This window comes from Nyctibius grandis, chromosome 7 (assembly GCF_013368605.1).
Source record: "Nyctibius grandis isolate bNycGra1 chromosome 7, bNycGra1.pri, whole genome shotgun sequence".
In the NCBI taxonomy this organism is placed as follows: Eukaryota; Metazoa; Chordata; class Aves; order Nyctibiiformes; family Nyctibiidae; genus Nyctibius; species Nyctibius grandis.
Genome location: NC_090664.1, coordinates 55,833,858 through 55,853,177, shown reverse-complemented (window position 1 = coordinate 55,853,177; position 19,320 = coordinate 55,833,858). Strand labels below are relative to the sequence as shown.

At 39.9% G+C, this 19,320-nt stretch overlaps 1 protein-coding gene across 1 annotated transcript in view; it reads left to right on the top strand.

The window, feature by feature from the left end:
• LOC137665937 (vasoactive intestinal polypeptide receptor 1-like) overlaps positions 1-17,221 on the top strand; it is a 30,511-nt gene extending 13,290 nt beyond the window's left edge. Inside the window, exons 3-13 of the mRNA XM_068405445.1 lie at positions 289-396; positions 1,288-1,397; positions 3,771-3,868; positions 6,282-6,414; positions 6,851-7,004; positions 8,982-9,042; positions 10,204-10,273; positions 11,137-11,228; positions 12,235-12,364; positions 13,698-13,739; positions 17,033-17,221. Of these exons, the coding sequence (XP_068261546.1) occupies positions 289-396; positions 1,288-1,397; positions 3,771-3,868; positions 6,282-6,414; positions 6,851-7,004; positions 8,982-9,042; positions 10,204-10,273; positions 11,137-11,228; positions 12,235-12,364; positions 13,698-13,739; positions 17,033-17,221 (1,187 nt within the window). The remainder of the gene's footprint in view (positions 1-288; positions 397-1,287; positions 1,398-3,770; positions 3,869-6,281; positions 6,415-6,850; positions 7,005-8,981; positions 9,043-10,203; positions 10,274-11,136; positions 11,229-12,234; positions 12,365-13,697; positions 13,740-17,032) is intronic.
• The last annotated feature ends 2,099 nt before the right edge of the window (positions 17,222-19,320 follow it).

The following is a 19,320-nucleotide window of genomic DNA, read 5'->3' as shown; positions in this document are numbered from 1 at the left end:
AGAGCTCCAGTTGATTTGACTTTCAGACCGTGTCTGCTTGAATTTCAGGTACATTCTCTCATGAGATAAGGTGGGGAAAGGTCCAGCTGGAATGTCAAGTGTATATGTGAGCAATGATGCATTCAAGGAGAAGAGGAAAACAATACAATCCTTAATTTGCAGAGCTGCATGTGCTGTTGTGGCTCTTCTTCAAGCATGTGAATTAGTGGGAAAGCCACAGACAACCTCATTATGGAGGATCAACTGTGTGATGTTCTCTGTGTTTATTTAGAGGCACTTTTTTTTCAGGATGCGCCAGAGATTGGGATGGTCTAACCTGCTGGCCCAGAGCCACTTTTGGGGAAGTGGTTAAAGTTCCCTGTCCAAGATTTTTCGAAGAAATCACCAATATCCATGGCAAGACTTATTTCCTATTCTTTTTATCCCTACATATTTTTTAAATAAATTCTAATGGGTAAAGATTCTGTAACTTGCAAATTTTGCTGATTCACAATGCTGTCTTATGTCAGTTGACATACACTAGTTATCCAGATACACATCTTGGATTATGGTCAATGTTTGGAACTCCTTTGTTTTGTGTTATGCTGTACTGAATTGTCTAGTGTCTCCGCTGGTCTCAAAAATATGGGTAATTGCACTACATTGCTGACGTTATAAAGGAGTATAAGTATGTCATAGAATCACTGATTTATAAGGTCATGGAATAATTAATGTTAGAAAGGACCTCTTGAGGTCATCTATTCCAATCCTCCAGTCAGAGCAGGACAAAGTTAACAAATTTTATCTAACTACAAAGCTAGATCAGGTGGCCCAGGGCTTTGTCCACAAGCACAAATTATGCTGTAAATGCAGGATAAACTACATAAAAAAAAAAAAAAAAAAGACTGGACATGGCACTTAGTGCCATGGTCTAGTTGACATGGTGGTGTCAGGGCAACAGTTGGACTCGATGATCCCAGAGGTCTCTTCCAACCTGATTGATTCTGTGATTCTGTGATTCTGTGATTTGATCTCCTCTGTGTAAAGACTGAATTTGCAGAAGGAATTTCCTGTATGAAATGTAGAAGTTCCACTGCATCTTGAAATGAATGGGAACATCTGTCTCAACTTTTCAAATGGTAGATATATAGAATATTATAACTCTATAGCTAATCTAGCTGAACATGACTAGACCTGTAAGCACCTAATTTAAGAATCAAAGTGGGAATACAAAGTTGTTGTTTCTCGTCAAAATTTAAAGAACACCCCCCTTTATAATTAATTTTCTGATATATTTTACCATTAAAGGCTTCCTTCAGAGAAACTGTACACAGGAGGCATATTGGTCAGAACCATTCCCACCATACACCGTTGCCTGTGGATTTGATGAAGGTTCCAGTAAAGGACCTGAGGATCAGGTGAGTTTTTTATCCCCTGTTTGTGGACAACTCCAGAGCGTCCTCTCCTGAGTGTTCTAAGTAGTTGGATGCTCCCACACATTTGAGCCTTGTCAGAACCCAGTAATTACCTGTCTTCAGTGCTAAGCTCAAACCTTTTAGGTATATTTAGATCCTGTTTAACAGATTAGGTTTAATAAAAAGTGTGGGAGTAACAGGTAGCACTTTCCTCTGCATCCAATTGTCTAGACTCAAGATTACTTCACTTGTTCTGCCTAACAAAGGCTTTGGTTCTCTGACAGAGGTGATTTGAATCCTTATCATGCACCCATCTCCCAGGGAAGCCCTACCAAGCTGTCCAGGGGGAAATTTTTTAAGGGAAAATTCCTTTGGATCCCTCCTGTTGACTTTTTTCCAGATTTCTTCTGAGTAAGAGAGAAAGATTCCATAACTTGGTGTTATGGAATGGTGGTCAGCGCATATCTTTAGGAAGGACCTCTTGGATGCCATTGAGTATTTCCGCACTTTATCTTATGTGTTAAGTGGAACAGGAAGTGAACCTCTATTTTTCCTATCTGATGATCATTATTGGTACTCAATTAGGCTCCAACAGCATTACTTTTTCACCCACATCTTCATATGACCTAAATTTCCATGTTCCTCAACAACGTACTTGGCCCCAGGATAGGTATGCCTCACGCTTCACTGGTGGTGGTGGTGCCTCAGTGGTGAACTGTGTCTTGTGGCTGAAGGTTGTTGATTGAGAGAGTTGTGCTCGCTGCCTCTGCCTTTGAGTTCTGACCTTTGCTAAATGGGACAGTTCCAACAAGAGAGAATAGAGGTGTCTCCATCTCCTCATCTCCAGCCTGTATTGGACAAGGCTCATACATCCTGCACAAACGCAAGATGAGGTACATCACTGCCTCTTCCTCCTATTGTGCTATTTTGATAGAAGCAATGGACTCCCTCCAATTTATGAAAGAAGAGACTAACTCATATAGCTCGTTGTGAGTGTGCATCATGACTCAACAGTGGAAAAAAGTTATTTGTCATAGGCCAAAGCAAGACACAGAAAGGTGAAGAGTGTTGTCATCACTAATATTCTGGGTGTTATCTGGAGTAAACCATTTGGTTCTCTAGGCATGCAAGCTCAAGCCCAGAAGTACTAGTTCAGGTAGCAGAATCTTTAGGAAGTGTAGATACAATTGGCATCAGCCTTTTGGCTCCATGAACTTAGAAACTCAAGCACAGCTGTAACAGGCAGTATAGATATCTGGAGTTCAATTCCCCACCTGTAAACTGAGAATATTTGTACTTCTTTACACTGTGGGGAAGCTGGAAAGATAAATGCTTAAAAAACTTCTGGAAGTTACCCTGCAAAAACAGATAAAATGCATCAAAGTACTCGATTGTTCAAGTGAAGAACCTAATTTGAAATTTTCACCTGTGTTTTGAAAATGCTGTATAAAAGATTAGGACTATTTCAGAAACACCAGGATGAGTCTTAGGTTGTCAGGGTTGCGTGATTTATTTATGGATCTACTTAAAATAGTTAATCGGTTGTTTCAGCCTAGAATTGTTGCCTTCTGGATAAACAGAGTTTGGATCAATTAGAGAACAAAGTGTCCATTGCATTTGCAAGGAGGAATTTGCCTGTATTCAGAGAATTTAGTTTCTTGGGATTTTAAATAATTAGGTGATCTTGTAGTGCATCAGAATAAAATCTACATAGCCAGAGCAACATAAACATGCTTCATTTTTTGTTAGGACATAGGATGTTTAAATGCAAAACAAACAAATGAGCTGTAAAGAATTTACAGTGTTACAGTATGTGGCAACTGAATTAACTGTTTGTCCAAAGAATTAAAGAGTGTGAAGTTATTTTCTTGGCTTTAACTTTCTTACCTCCATAATACAATATGACTGTTTCACAGTGTTTCAGTTTCCTCACCTGCAAAATGAAAGTTTTATTTCTATTTTAGCTATAGCTGTTTATGAAAACCAATACTTATCGAATCTGGCTCATGTGTCAAATAACAGACTCACAAATCACCCATCAGCAGGTTTCAGTGCCCCAGACTCTCTGTGTAGTAGAGAAAATGTAGTCGCTTAACAAAGTTAACATTCTCCCATTGAACATGCTCAAAGGAATCACTATTGCAGATGATTTTATGGGCTGTGAAACCTCTCTCATGTATAAGGCTAAGTATGATTTAAAAGAAAAAAGGTGCGTTAGTGATGGAGGGAAAAACCTGAAGCAGATCTCAAGCATGTAAAACAACGCAAAGGTGATGGGCCTGACTAATAAGGGAAACTGTATCTTAGTGAGATAAGCACACCAGCATGCATGTTGCGTAACCACCAGCACTGGTCTCTGTTCTCTTTTTCTCACAGAAATCATATTATTCTGCATTTTGGCGTGTCTACACTGCTGGCTATGCAGCATCAGTGACTTCACTCGTTACAGCTCTAATTGTCTTTGCTGCCTTCAGGTAAAAAAAAGGCCTCTTTTTCAGGATCTCTTAAGACAGCCTCATCTTGATTCTTCTCAAACCCTCTGTGTTTTTGTTTAGTGGGATTTTATTATTATTATTTTCAAATACTTCTGAGACTTAACACTGTTGATGGCAGTGGGTCCTTCTCTATTCATGTTGTAGCATTTCCCTGCAGGTGTTAAAACAATAAAGCTGGCTGGGCAGTCTATCTTAGTCTCTTTAATGACACCACACAGTGGAAATGCTCCGACCTGTTATCACTATTAACATAAGGTAGCTATTCCTCCAGTGCATAGCAGGACGTACTCTGCAGAAACTGAGTGTCTCATGCCCCTGAACCAGGCAGTAACTCTAAACTGTCCATTCCCTCTGTGAAAGACCATTGCTTCCATACTTGGGAGCTATAGAATTGCTTGATACACCAAAAGGCTGTGTTGCCATTCAGTAAGACCTGGACAGGTTATAGAGCTGGGTAGAGAGTTCAACAAAGGCAAGTGTGGGGTCCTGCACCTAGGGAGGAATAACCCCATGCACCAGTACAGGCTGGGGGCTGACTTGCTGGAAAGCAGCTCTGCGAAGAAGGACCTGGGAGTTCTGGTGGAAAACAAGTTCACCATGAGCCAACAATGTGCCCTTGTGGCCAGGAAGGCCAATGGTATCCTGGGGTGCTTTAGGAAGAGTGTGGCCAGCAGGTCAAAGGAGGTTCTTCTCCCTCTCTACACTGCCCTAGTGAGGCCACACCTGGAGTAACTGTGTGCAGTTCTGGCCTCCCCAGTTGAAGAAAGACCAGGAACTATTGGAGAGAGTACAGTGAAGGGCTACAAAGATGATGAGAGGACTGGAGCATCTCTCTTATGAGGAGAGGCTTAGGGAACTGCATCTGTTCAGCCTGGAGAAGAGAAGACTGAGGGGGGGATCTTATCAATGCTTACAAATACCTTAGGGGCTGGTGTCAAGAGGATGGGGCCAGACTCTTCTCAGTGGTGCCCACTGACAGGACAAGGGGCAATGGACACAAACTGAAACATGGGAAGTTCCATCTGAAAATGAGGAGAAATTTCTTTACTTTGAGGGTGACAGCACTGGAACCCCAGGGAGATTTTGGAGTCTCCTTCTCTGGAGATACTCAAGACCCACCTGGACATGACCCTGTGCAACATGCTCTAGGGTAACCTGTTTTGGCAGGGGATTGGACTAGATGATCTCCAGGGGTCCCTTCCAATCCTAACCATTCTGTGATTCTGCGAAAGAGATCTAAAGAAATTTAAATGTTGTGTTTGATGATGTTGGATATCAGGAAATGGATCCTGGTTGTGATTGGTTTCAATGCACTTGGACAAAAGCCTTAAGCTTACTCTGCAGACAGGAGTGCAGAGCACAGAAGCAGCTTCCTAACTGGAGTGGTCTGGCAGTTTCAAAGGTCATATCACTTATAGAGGGACCCAGGAGTACGAGGCTGATATGCCCAAACCTTGAAGGAGATTCCTTCAGCTCAAGGTAAAACTGTGGACAGGGTAATCTAGGGAAATAGAATCATAGAATCATCTAGGTTGGAAAAGACCTTTAAGATCGAGTCCAGCTGTAAACCTAACACTGCCAAGTCCACCACTAAACTATGTCCCCAGGTGCCACATTTATATGTCTTTTAAATACTCCAGGGATGGTGACTCAACCACTTCCCTAGGCAGCCTGTTCCAATGTTTGATAACCCTTTTGAGGAAGAAATTTTCCCTGATCTCCAATCTAAACCTCCCCTGGCACAACTTGAGGCCATTTGCTCTCGTCATATCACTTGTTACTTGCGAGAAGAGACTGACACCCACCTCACTGCAACCTCCTTTCAGGTAGTGGTAGAGAGTGATAAGGTCTCCCCTCAGCCTTCTTTTCTCCAGACTAAACACTCCCAGTTCCCTCAGCCACTCCTCATAAGACTAATGCAGTTTAGGGTAAGGTAACTACTTCTCTGCCAGCCATCCCACAACATGTGACTGACATCCATTCAATACTCTCTTCTCCTCTGGCCAGAAAGAGACTGAAGAGCCTGTTGCAAACTTGTTCAACAAAAATACTATTTAGAATAATTAAAAGGCACTATTGTAATACAGCCCAGAAGTCTCAGAGTTACTCTCTGCCTCTGGCATCTCTTTAAATGTGTGGTGATTCAAGAACAATTATGCTAGCAGTTTTATTAGCTTAAACAGATAGTAACTGCTCTGTTCCCTTATGTCTAGATCCCTCTCAAATAGTGACATATCATTTATTTGCTTTGGAAGGTGTCTGCAGTCACCCCTGTATTCCTGTTTGAATTTTGATGAGACTGTGAGAAATGTCTCTTGAAGAACAATTTTTATTTTCTCTTTCCATGTCAGAAAATTCCACTGTACACTTTTATTTTCTCTTTCCATGTCAGAAAATTCCACTGTACACGGAATTACATCCACATGCACCTGTTTGTCTCCTTTATCCTGAGAGCAATTGCTGTTTTCACCAAAGATGCTGTTTTGTTTGCAGATGAAACTATGGACCACTGCCTAATGTCAACGGTACTAAACTTCCCCTCTCCCTTATCCTTGATTTAACATTTAATTCTTTATCTGAAGAGAACATGGAGATTTCTTAAACCCATTTCTCTTTAGTTTGCTAGAACAGAAATCTTAAAGCAAAAAACAGTACTCGAACCCAAAGTCCAAGTGCTATGGCTACATTCAGTTCTGATATATGAGGTACAGGTCTGTCGACTCTAATGAAGCTGTAACAATTTCTATCAGTAAAGAATTTCATCTATAAGACAGGGCTAATGTTTCCCTTTAAAAAAACCTGAAGTAAAGTCAATTGAAATGATGGAATCCTAAACCTACTGTAATCTTGTAATATTTTCTTCATTCTTGTGTGGTAACATTGAATTTTGACTGTATTTGTAGAGCAACCAGACACAATGGGGAGTAGACTTAATGGTTTTTTATTCCTCTGCATTTCCAGGTTGCTTGTAAGGCTGCAGTGGCATTCTTCCAGTTCAGTATTTTAGCCAATTTTTTCTGGCTTCTTATAGAAGGGATATACCTGCAAACACTGCTTTTGCTGACCTTTGTTTCGGACAAGCAGTATGTATGGTGGTTCATATTTACTGGCTGGGGTTAGTACTCTTTTCCTCTTTGTGTTATTTAGTATTTCTATTTACTTTCAGAACTAGATGAAATATTTGTTCTGAGATAAAAGGTGCTTATCAAAGGTGCCACCTCTCTGATGAAAGTTGCCCATTCATCCAGTACTACTACATCAAAACCATACCATTATATTGTCTTTCTTCTTATCTTGTTATTTATACGATTCAAAACTTTGAAGGAGAGGATAAGATGGATTACTAGAAGCACTACAATATGTTTACTTGAAAGACTGCAACACTCATCATTATGATTGCAATTAATTTCATGCAAGTACAGTAATTTAAAAATTAACTATCTAACCTAAACTCTCTGTCCAGGCTTCTCCTGCAGTCAGTAGAGTGTCAGGGCAATGGTTGGACTCGATGACCCCAGAGGTCTCTTCCAACCTGATTGATTCTGTGATTCTCTGAGTGAGGTACACATGCTGTGGTGGTAATTAATCCGGTCCTCAAGAACATGAGTAATGTGGCTAGATAACAGCCTGGAAACATGTTGGCTTCCTCCACTGAATAAAGAAGTTTGGGTGACTAGCTTTAAGTTGACAATTTGCTTTCAGTAAGCAGAATTAGATTAATCTTAAATCATGTGAGTTCAGGTCTAGGAATCAAACAATTCTATCTTTTTTCAGAGACCTTCTGGCTTTAAGGAATCTTTTGAGTTTATACAGTAGAATAAAATAATCTCTGATTGTCAGAATATGTGCAAGTAATACATAAAATTTCTTTCACTGCAGAGAATTGTTCATTGTGACTCTCAGATATTCTTGTACCTCACCTGGCTATTCTAAAATAGAGGCACCCAAATTGAGTTGTCACATTGACGTTTTTGGCTTAGGAGTGAAATCCAAATTCTTCTGAATTTATCCTTCATCTTAAGATTCTCAGACTTTTTTTATGTAATTAAATTTTAGAAGTCTGAATTTTATAGAGGGGATGTTGATTTGGAGATATTGCATTATGATTGCCTGAAACTAGATGCTTAGACCTTGATTAATCACAGCTAACTTGAGATAACAAAGGAAACACCTCAATTAATAATGTAGTAATCCTCATGTCCTTCTATAATCAGTGGAAAGTGAGAGACACCTCAGGGGCCGCTCAGATCTCAGCTGATATGGATGTAAGTATTTCTCTTCGTTAATTAAAAAGACAACTTGAACTGAATATGGTCCCAGCTTAAAGGCCTTGAACAAAGGTCTAAAATTAGGAAGGACAACTTCTGGGCCTTTCCTACAGATCTCAAATGATACTTAGAAAGATATTACCTGTATTTCTTTAGATTTATCAGTGAAAATGTCACCTGCTTCAGATTAGAGTCCCTTTTATGGCAGCTTTGAAAGTCACTTAGTCTTTGGAAATTCAATTGCACAGAAGGAGAGCAAAAGCAATTGCTAGTTTATAGGTCTGCTTAAAAAAAAGGAAAAAACGGAAATAGAAAAAAAAAGAAATGTAGAAGGATAAGCAGTGACAAAGTGAGGTTAGAAATCACCAGTTCCTGGATTTAGCTAAACTTTCATGGAATGCTCATCAATTGATGTCTCCTCAGGACAAAATGTGATTCTTCCAGCTACCTACAAAGAGTTGTATGCTGGTCACAATTCACAAGATAAAGGAGCTCTAGCTAAATAAGTGATTCAGAAGTGCTTGTAATTCATATCCAAACCTTCAAGTAATTCTTAGCTGTTATTGTTGAAAACATAGTTTCACAGCATCCCCTATTCTCCATGGCTTTGATTTCATTCTCCTGCCTTTTTTTTTTCTCCTTTTTTTTTTCTTTTCTTGAATTGCAAGTTAAGTTCTTTCATAATGTTATTTGAAACTGTCTGGCCCATTTTCTGAACTTCAAGGTGCATCCAATCTGCTGCACTGTGAACCTTCATGCAGTAAAGTTTCCATGGGACATGGTATCCAAAACAATTATGTTGTGTTCCATGTTGATTTTTCCAGGAGCTCCCACTGGTGTGATGTTTGCTTGGGTCCTCACGAGAATCCATCAACAAAATACCGGGTAAGTCAGAGCTTGCGTAAGGAAATCAAGGACATCCTATTTTGTATTGTATTTTGATTTGCTGACAGGAAAAAAATAGAGATTAAAAAGACAGCAGAAAAAAAAAAATGTTCCAAAGTTGTGCCTCTAACCTTTAAACTCTGTACGCAGTTAAGTGAGAAAATAATTTTTAGTCTTCTGATTTTGATGGAGTAATAAAAACTGGAAATACCATAAGATTGAAATTCCATTTAGTTTCCTAATGCCCAGGCCTTGAAATAATTTTATTTTAAGAAAATCACTGTTTCTGCTTAAAATCAGCTAAAAATTACTAACTCTAATCTCTTCAAATAAGTACTTCCCAAAAAAACACATTGTTGTGTCCGGATAAGTAGTTTCTTCTTTCATTTCCATTCAATTATTTGATTCTTTTTTTCTTTTATTTTTTAAATTTTTATCTTTTAATAAGGGAGCAAGGTATAAAGCAGCTGATTGTTTACTAAGAGCTGTCCTGAAGGCCTTCAAGTCATTTCACATGGATGATAGATGTTATTTTACACCTACCTGCTCAGGACTCAGATTAATGATGTAGAAGCAGTAAGTTCTATGGTCCACCACATCTGGCACATCCTATTTTCCTTTCTTCTTCTTTCAGGAAGAGGGAACATGATATAAACTAGCATCTATGGCACTTGACTGGAGGGAGATAAAACTGGACTCGTTTTGATGTTAAATACATGCACAGCCTCAAAACAAGGACCAAAACCCCACTCTGCTCTCTCCCTTCAGGGTTTCTTTACTAGGGTCTGGATTTTTCTTGCCTACTTTCCTCATGATGCCAAAGTCATTACATTTGTGGATGCACTGTACTTTAGTCTCTGATCTGTACCCTGTAAACCAGTCACTTTTTCAACAGAAGAGCAGGAAAGAAGTCTGCAAATATAAATGTACATTTATTGACTTCACTTTGGTTCTTCAACCTTTGCCTCTTACTGAATAAACTTCCTTCAGACTGGGCTGCACAGAAACTTTTAGTTAGGCCACAGTACTGACAGAGGCCTTTAAATAGTGATTTAAACCTTAGTGTCCATCACTTTCCTATTCTGTGACAGAAATACTTTCATGTGTTGTGAAAAGCTCACATAGGATAGATAACATGACTGGTTTTGTTTGCTGTTTCAGGTGTTGGGATGACGATGAAAATGGAGTGGTGCTATGGATCATCAAAGGCCCCATTGTGCTAACTGTATTAGTACGTTTTTTCATTTTGCTTTGAGTATCTTTTGAAATGTGAAAGCTAAGTTAGTGTCTCCTTTCAGTAAGCTGTGAGGAAAGCAATAGAACATGCTATGGCATTGAATTTCAAATAGCTGGAAATTATTGTATAGCATGTGATTTTGTTGTAGTTTTTGCTGGTTTTATTGTTTTTTTTTCCTCCCAAAACACCCTAAATCACAACCGAAAGGGTAAATCCTATATTTTCTAGAGTCATGCTAGGACATAGTGGAATCACCTTGACACCTCCATTCCACATACTACAGTTGTGTCTGTTTCTGTAGTAATTTCTGAAGAAATGCAATCCACACTGGCAAGATTCTTAGAATATGAAGCTGGTTTAATACACGAAATACATACAGATCATTTCATCTGGTATATTTTTCAAATGAGTTCTTAGGATGTAAACTTAGGACAAAACATCTCCCTTATGCACATATGTATTTCATCTAAATTTAGGGAGGAAACAGTATGTCATTTAAGGATATATCTGTTATAATGCCTGTCATAAACAATGAAAGGAACAGGGAGGACTATTTAGACCATGTAAGATCTGCAAGGTGCTGACAAGTACAAGGAGTTAGTATCAGACATAAAATGATATTGAGATATGTAGGTCTATATTAATTCAACATAACTTTCAGCATACATTTATGTATAATTATATATTGGTGGGAAAAATGAATACTATTTCTAATGCTATTGATTTAATCTGAGAGCAGATCTGCACTGGTTTATAGTAGTGCAATTCCTGTGACTGGGGATTTTTAGTTACTTTGTATCAGCTGAAGATATATCCTGATTCATGGTAAATTTACAGATTTTGTCTTGTCTTTTCAGATTAACTTTATGATATTTATTAATGTGATCAGAATTCTAGTCCATAAACTGAAATCTCCAGAGGGAGGAGGGAGCCATTCAAGCCACTTTGTGTAAGTATTTCTGGGTCACTTGATATTGACATGTTCTAGCTCCTGGAAGAGATGTTTTATGGGCAGGAGCACAAAATGTTCTACTCCTTACTAATAGAAAGAGAAATTCCCAGAAGAAATAACAATGTAAACATTCCTTTCTGTTCCAAATATCACAGTTTCGTTTCTCTTCAGGGGGAGGAGGTTGGGGTGGATGGAGGCACAATGAGAAAAGTAAAAGATGAAGTATCACAACTCCAACAGGTCACAGGTTGAAAGTGTAAACACTAAATGTCAGGTAATGCATCCGTCTTGCTTCCAGTCCTTTCCACACAAATGGCCACTTCGAGAAAGATGCAGATAATTGCCTTTAAATTCTTAGCAGTAACATGATGCTGATGTTCTGGGAACTGAATCTAGGCCTTCCTGGTTACAATTCCCTTCACAATCAATGGGGATTGCATCAGTGCAGTCAGAGGACTCTAGTGAGCTATTTGAGTCGTCCTAAGATGTGTAGGTATCTCAGTGTACCACTAGGTACTTAGTAGGACCTAGTGTAAACCTGTGCCTTTCTGGAGTGAGCTGAAGGCCAAGCAGAATACCCTAGGACATCATCAATGGCTCTCACACCACCTTTTAAGCAACTGAATCAAGTCCTATGGACACTGATGATTAGATCACCACTAACAGTTTTGGAAGTTGAGACACTTATACAGGGGATACCTACATGTGATTGACATTCGTCTCAGGAGACCAGATCAGAGTAGTTAGTTTGGTGCCCCTGTTTTTGCACGTATAGCAGGGAGAAGAACCCTTGAAGGTCAATCTGGAAAATTTGCATGCTGATTTGTTCATCTTTGTTCACCAGGTGTTGACTGGTGGGAATTAATCTTTCCATAACTTTGTTGGATGTAGTTGCCTCCATTGTGGAGCTGCCCTCTGTATTAAAATTTGTTCCAACCTATAATTGCTATCACAAATTCCATATTTCTAACAGTGCATTGTTCTTTAATTCTTGGTTTGCCAGGAGACTTGCTAAATCCACGTTACTGTTGATCCCCCTCTTTGGAGTGCACTACATTGTATTCGCATTTTTCCCAGAAAGCACTGGTCTGGAAGCTCGCCTTTATATTGAGTTGGGCTTGGGTTCTTTTCAGGTAAGCTGGACAAAATGTGTATCAGTCCTAAGAGGTTTGGGCTGAAACACTACAGTCACAAGAGCTTTTCATTTTAGGTTGGTTATTAGAGCAGGTGTTAATAATGTGTCTAAATTCAACACACACATTCCATCTTACTCCTTTGCAAGCTCTTTCTGATGTTTGTTGCCTTATTTTATTATTTGAAATCTTGTACTAGTTTTGAGTTCTAACTCAGACTTCATATTAATAATCATACAAAAAAAAATACATCTACCTCTATTGAATAACAATGACTGAGTACCATGAAGACCAGTCTATGGATTAAGGTGAACTGATTGAAACTAATTCCACATATAATAAAGGTGATCATAAGAGGACTGAAAGAATAAGGATAATGTGTAACAACCTGTTCTGCCCTTACCCTTTAGCAGTAATGAATCCATCATGTTGATACTTCTTCATTCTTTTATTTTGCTCTACTACCGTTCAGAAAAAAATATCTTGGATTTGAGAGAGCCAGGGCCTGGGTATGGTACACATTGTAATAAATAGCTGAGGTCTTTTTCCTTCCCCTTTCCCCTGTACCCCACAACAGCTTGTCCACATTGATATGTGTTGAAAATGATCCCTCTTGTACGCTTACCTCTCTATCATGACCAGACTCTGCTTGGGAAAATACTTGCTATCCCAAGCCAAAGCTGTGTCATGGACCATGTTGACATTTTAACAACATAGAGAAGCAAAGGCCAGTATTCAGGGCTGTGCCATGTTCAGTTTACTAATACAGATGTAGTCTAGCATTGTCTGGTGTCTGCCTGTGTTAGCACAGCCTGTGAAATGGCTTTGCTCCTGGCTGACTAACACTCCCCCAAACAATACCTGACTGGAGTTCTGGGTGAATATGAACCCAAGATCTTTCCCAATAGGTTGTTTGAACACAGCCATCATCTTGTGAGTGAAAGAAGATAGTTTAGCAGTAAAGACGTAAAACAAGAACAGGTCCTCGCTCAGCATATTCATATCTGTAAATATAGACTAGAACAAGACAGAGGTCCCTACTACCTTATCTGAGGAAGAACTTGCTTGTAGGATACAGTAAACAGCAAGTTAGTCTTTGGTGTCTCCATACAAGGGCAATAATACACACATAGTGTCACCACTCTATTGAGGAATTTAATCCTGTTATGAAAACCCAACAAATAGTACCATATCACCTAAATTCCAATGGAACACTGGAAAATACATATTTTTGCTGTCGTACTCAAATTTTGAATGAAACTTGATGTCTTTATCTGATTCTATGCTTTAAATCCTGATGGTTGCCTTCTTCTTCCTACCCTCCTTGTCCTAGGGTTTTGTTGTCGCTCTTCTATATTGCTTCTCAAACGCAGAGGTGAGTAGCAAGTATATAAGATTATCAAAACCTTTTAAACTCATGGGCCTCTCTTGTTTTTCATTTTTTTTCCTATTTCCAGAACACATCTGTGCTTTGATCTGCTCCTGAAACCATGAAACACCCACATCTTTTTTTTTTCCCATGGTACCTTTGTTGACTTTATTTGTATTCATACAGTTCTGACAGAAGGGCACAAACTAAGCTTTGAAGCAATGACCTTTTACAATGACTGGTGACTTTCCTGTCAGAGGAATTTTTTTCTGCTTTATGTCTGATAGTTATCCCGATGATGTCTCAATGGACGGCTTGTAACACTCCTTACTTTCTTTAGGTTCATTTTCTCCTAGTGAGTTTCTTCCCTTTCCCTTTCCCTTTCCCTTTCCCTTTCCCTTTCCCTTTCCCTTTCCCTTTCCCTTTCCCTTTCCCTTTCCCTTTCCCTTTCCCTTTCCCTTTCCCTTTCCCTTTCCCTTTCCCTTTCCCTTCCCCTTCCCCTTCCCCTTCCCCTTCCCCTTTCCCTTTCCCTTCCCCTTCCCCTTCCCCTTCCCCTTCCCCTTCCCCTTCCCCTTCCCCTTCCCCTTCCCCTTCCCCCTTTCCCCTTTCCCCTTTCCCTTTCCCTTTCCCTTTCCCTTTCCCTTTCCCTTTCCCTTTCCCCTTCCCCTTTCCCAGTACAGCTTGTGCATTTTCAGTAGTTTTGTGCAAACTCTTCCTTTCCTGCTTTCGTAACATTGTCAGAATTTGGATAAATTCCCTGTAGTACATTTTAGAGAGCCTATAATTTTAAAAAACTAACTAAATTTGCTTGCACTTTCCCCAAAAGAGCAATGAAACAAAAGCCATGAGAAAATGTAAAAATACATCTCATCCTCAGAAAAGTGTGTAGGTTACAGAATCACAGAATCAACCAGGTTGGAAGAGACCTCAGGGATCATTGAGTCCAACTGTTGCCCTAACACCACCCTGTCAACTAGATCATGGCACTAAGTGCCATGTCCAGTCTTTTCTTAAACACATCCAGAGATGGTGACTCCACCACCTCCCTGGGCAGCCCATTCCAATGTCTAATGACCCTTTCTGAAAAGAAATTCTTCCTAATGTCCAACCTGAACCTCCCCTGGCGAAGCTTGAGGCTGTGTCCTCTTGTCTTATCGCTAGTTGCCTGGGAGAAGAGGCCGACTCCCACTTCACTACAACCTCCCTTCAGGTAGTTGTAGACTGCAATAACGTCACCGCTGAGCCTCCTCTTCTCCAGGCTAAACAGCCCCAGCCCCCTCAGTCGTTCCTCGTAGGTCAGACCCTCCAGACCCTTCACCAGCTTGTGTAGGTTAGATGAGAACAATGACACACTAACAGTGCCACAGCCTCCCTGCTAGCTTAGAGTGGACACTTCTCATAGACGTGGCTAAATGTAGATGAAATTAATTGTACCCAAGGATGAATGATGCCTAAAATATGTTTGTTACTTGGGAAAACAATTTATAATGGTCATTCTAGTGCGGTTCTGACAGAGTGCCTTCGGGACTAACCGTAAATACAGAATGCTCTACTTCCCACCTGCCTTCTGTCTGCATAGACTCCTTGCCAACAGCCTTTAAATAGCTTGCATGTTGTATCTCCCAACACACAAATCTACTAGGTGTTAAAAAAGGGACAAGAAGAGAGTGATCTCTGGCCCCAAAGTTAAGTGGTATGGCTTGGCTTGCATCCATGCTGCTTAGGGATAACTGCTTCTGGAGCAGATTGGCCACTCATTACAACTTGGCAGTGGATCCTTCCTGCATCTGTTATGGTTCCCTGCAATAATAAAAAAATAATTAATATTTTCTCTGTGTGTTTCTTCAGTTTTAAGTATCTACAACAATGTGAGAGACTGTGCTGCTGCCAAGCAGGGTGGTATCTCTATGGGATGAAACTGAGGGCTGGTATTGTGTGTCCTGTTTTTTGGAATAAGGTACATGGGAGTGTTGAAGGGCCTTGAGCTTGCTGGGATAGTACGGAGTCCTGCGTTGGTGGAAGAAGCCCCCTTTTATTTACTAGTCTTGAAAGGTCTAGAGGGCATGTTCAGAGAGAATAAAGGCAGAGTAGAGGTCACCTTAATGATAAATATTGCCAGTGACTTTCAGGGAGCCCTGATATCCAAGATGTACTTCTACATGTCCCACCCTCCTTTCTGTACGTTACTGTAGAGCCCTCACCTAGTAGAGGGTTAGATAACAGAATTACTAGATGAACTCCTAAGTTCAAAGTACTTAAAACACATTTGTCCATACATACATCTCCTGTAAGAATTAATAGTTTCACTTAACAGTTTATTTCTGTGTTTAATTTGGTGTGGATTTTTGCTAATGGTGCTACAACTATAACACTGTCGTAGATTTTCAGTACTAATGACAGCCACAGAAGATGACAGCTATGTTGTTAGAAGCATTTGGTATATCTTCTTAGTTTAGGATGGCATTTATAAATTACTTTGTAGACATTCAGGAGAGCCATCTCCCTTGCAGGAGAACCAGATGGAGATGAAACTGTATGTGAACAAAGGTAAGAGCACAGCAAGCAAGCAATCCACAGGAGCAGACTGCTCATGTGAATGGTGGCAGGGACTGGGTGTTTCTTGCACCTACATGCTCTCCCTCTGCTATAGCTTTGAGTGGGAGCTGCTTTATGTAGAATCAACAGAACCTACTTTCCCACTGTCCTCTCACCCTGGTCCCAGTAGTGTCAATAGCAGGCCATGGACCTCCTTCAACCTACCTGTTAGTTGTGTCAGATGGTAAAAAAATCAGTTTTGCCTGTGCTTTTGGGGATCCCTGAGATGTCTCTCAAATGTAATATGTATTCAAGTTGATTTGGTGTCTTTCAGAGTCAGTAAGGGACCTTTAAGAAAGATTTCAATCTGGATAAACTGAAAGCCTGGAGAAGGACCCCTATTGTACATAGCAGGTCACAACAAGGAGGCACAGAAGGTTCACTATGAGGAAAAACAGAAATTACACAAAAAGGTAGAAATATTTATGAAGCAGACCTACAACAATATAACAAAGGAACTGCAGTCAAAAACTTCCCTGTCATCCTCTGAATTTTGGAAATTAAGTCTATTTATTTTCAAAAGTGAATAGGGATATAGTTTAAGTTCTACAAATGTATTAAGGCTTAATCCTGATTGATTTGGGTGCCTTTGTGCATCTGGGCTAAGTAGTCAGGAGTCAGGCAGACATTTTTGCATATTTTACCTTCAATGCTCACTAAGCCTTAATTCTCTGATTCTTTGTTTTTAAATTCCTTTTATATAGGTTCAAAGTGAACTGAAGAAACAACTGTGCAACTGGCAGTATCAAGAATACCTGAACTTCACACACAAACATGGGACTTTGTCCAGAGAAAACAGTCCAGTCAACTATGTCACTCAGTTATCGCTGCTTGAAAAGATCAGTCCAAAAAGGAAAACATCTGTGTACCAGAATGGTGTAACTTCTGTCTGAGCTCTTCTAGCAGGATGAGTTGCTCTGACATTGTAACATACTACCTAAGAGATGGCCACCTTGGATCCTTCATGGCTTTCCATAGTGTCAAGAGCCTTCTGCGAATTTCTTGTCCTGAATGTGAGCTGCTTCTCTCACCTGGTACAGATCAGTCTCACAATCCTCATTATCTCTCTCCTTAAGCATATACAATCCACATGTTTTGTTGTGAAAAGCCAGCCCTTGAGCTAGTGTGAATCAACAGTTTAGCACCCAAAAAAGGAACTACATTAATTCCTCCCAGGCCCAGCATGTTTGTCACGTCTTTGTTAGTGTTTCTTGAAATTTCCAGTTTTCAAGAGCACTATTCCTAATCTTCATTTGAAACAGTTATGTGGTGGCAAAGGTTCACCATAATGATTAGTTATGTTTTACAAGTTGTTTTGAGACAACTTGAGCCAATTTAATGGGAATTACATGCAGAAATTGCTAAGCATCTACCTATGGAGCAGTAACCTCCTTTAAAAGGAATCTCAAGGTGTCTCAAGAGTGACACAAAAAAAAAAAAGAATGAGTTGCATTATCTACTTGGGTTTTTTCTTCCATGCCTGTTGAACAGAGAGATTAAATTAGGCCAGAGGACACCAAGCCCTTTCTTGTTCGTGGGAAAATATGGAGTAGCTGAACGTTAGGAGGGTTATGTGTGTATGAAGGAAGAACACAGAGCAAACCCAATGCAGTATGCCAGCTGGGCTACCTTGACCTCAGGATAACTTACAGACCTAGTCTTAGTGTCCAGATGCTGGTCCTTGTGTAGCCGGAACAGACCTTCTGCCACCACAACCTTGAAGGCTGGTTGGATCCATCAATGAAATACATAATTAAACTCTGCTCTTGTGTTTTTTTTGGGACCTCCCTTTGAGGGCTAATCTACTGTGATTGCTGTGATTATCAGTCCTGCTCATCGTTTCTCAGCTCATTATCACTCCACTGGATGTTTCTGGGGTCAGAATTATCAACACAGCAGTGTGGTCTAGTGAAGCAAAGTATGATCTAGTAAAACAGAGTGAACAGCTGTTGTGCTTGCATCACTTCTTCTCATGGCCTTCCTCTTTCTTCAGGACTGAGTTGGACTCTACCTCAAACTCTCCAAAAGTAAAGAAAGGGCACACAAGGCACACTAGACACAGCTATAGTTCCTTTCAAGGTAGGACCATTCCCAGGAGAACCTACATTCAGACTTGAAAGCACTGCTAGAGACCATGACCATTCAAGCATATGTTGGCTTTCTGTGAACTGCAATATCAGTTTAGCTTTAAAAAGTAGTGCTCCAGTCCTTCATTTTGCTCCACCCTTGGATAATTATTTAGGCCAGGAGACATTTGACTTTGTGGAAACCTCTGTTGATTTTAGGTACTTCACCTCTAGATCCATTATTAAAGCAGAGATAAATTGTCCAGGTTTCTATAAATATAATTCACATCAGTCTTTTATTAATTAGACATTTAACCTGTCTGTCCCAATGAATCAGATGTCATCTATAAGGTGTCATTTTGTCTATTCTGACCTCCTTATCAGTTTTCCTTGTAAAAGTAACCTTTGGTCCTGTGTTAAGTTTATTGCCTAGAATAGTGATGTGAACACATTTGTATGATGTGCATCTATAAAATGCAAGTGATAATTATAGCTGTTGCGAATTTGTAAATTTTGATTATGTCAGTTTGGATATTTCATTTGAGACTCTATAAAAAAAGGACAGTCATAATTTTGCTTGCTATGGACACAGTTTTGAAGCCAAAGAACATGTAAAATTTTGACCTTTTCATCCAAGAAAAGATTTACATTACATGATCAGGCATCCTGAGTTAATGCCCCACTCCCCTTCCAAGACACTGTCACTAAGACATAGGTCTGTGGTACCCTGCTTCTATCCATTTTTGAGAGAAGACCATTAGTTCGGGTATCTGACTACTTCTGAATGTTTTCTTGGGGAAATAGTTGAGGTAAACATTACTGATTTGTCTATACGAAGGAGATGACCATGTCTCTACATCTGTTTTTGTGGAGGAACAAAGTTGGAGTGAATTATGCTTCTGGTTTTGGCTGACCTGGGAAGTTTC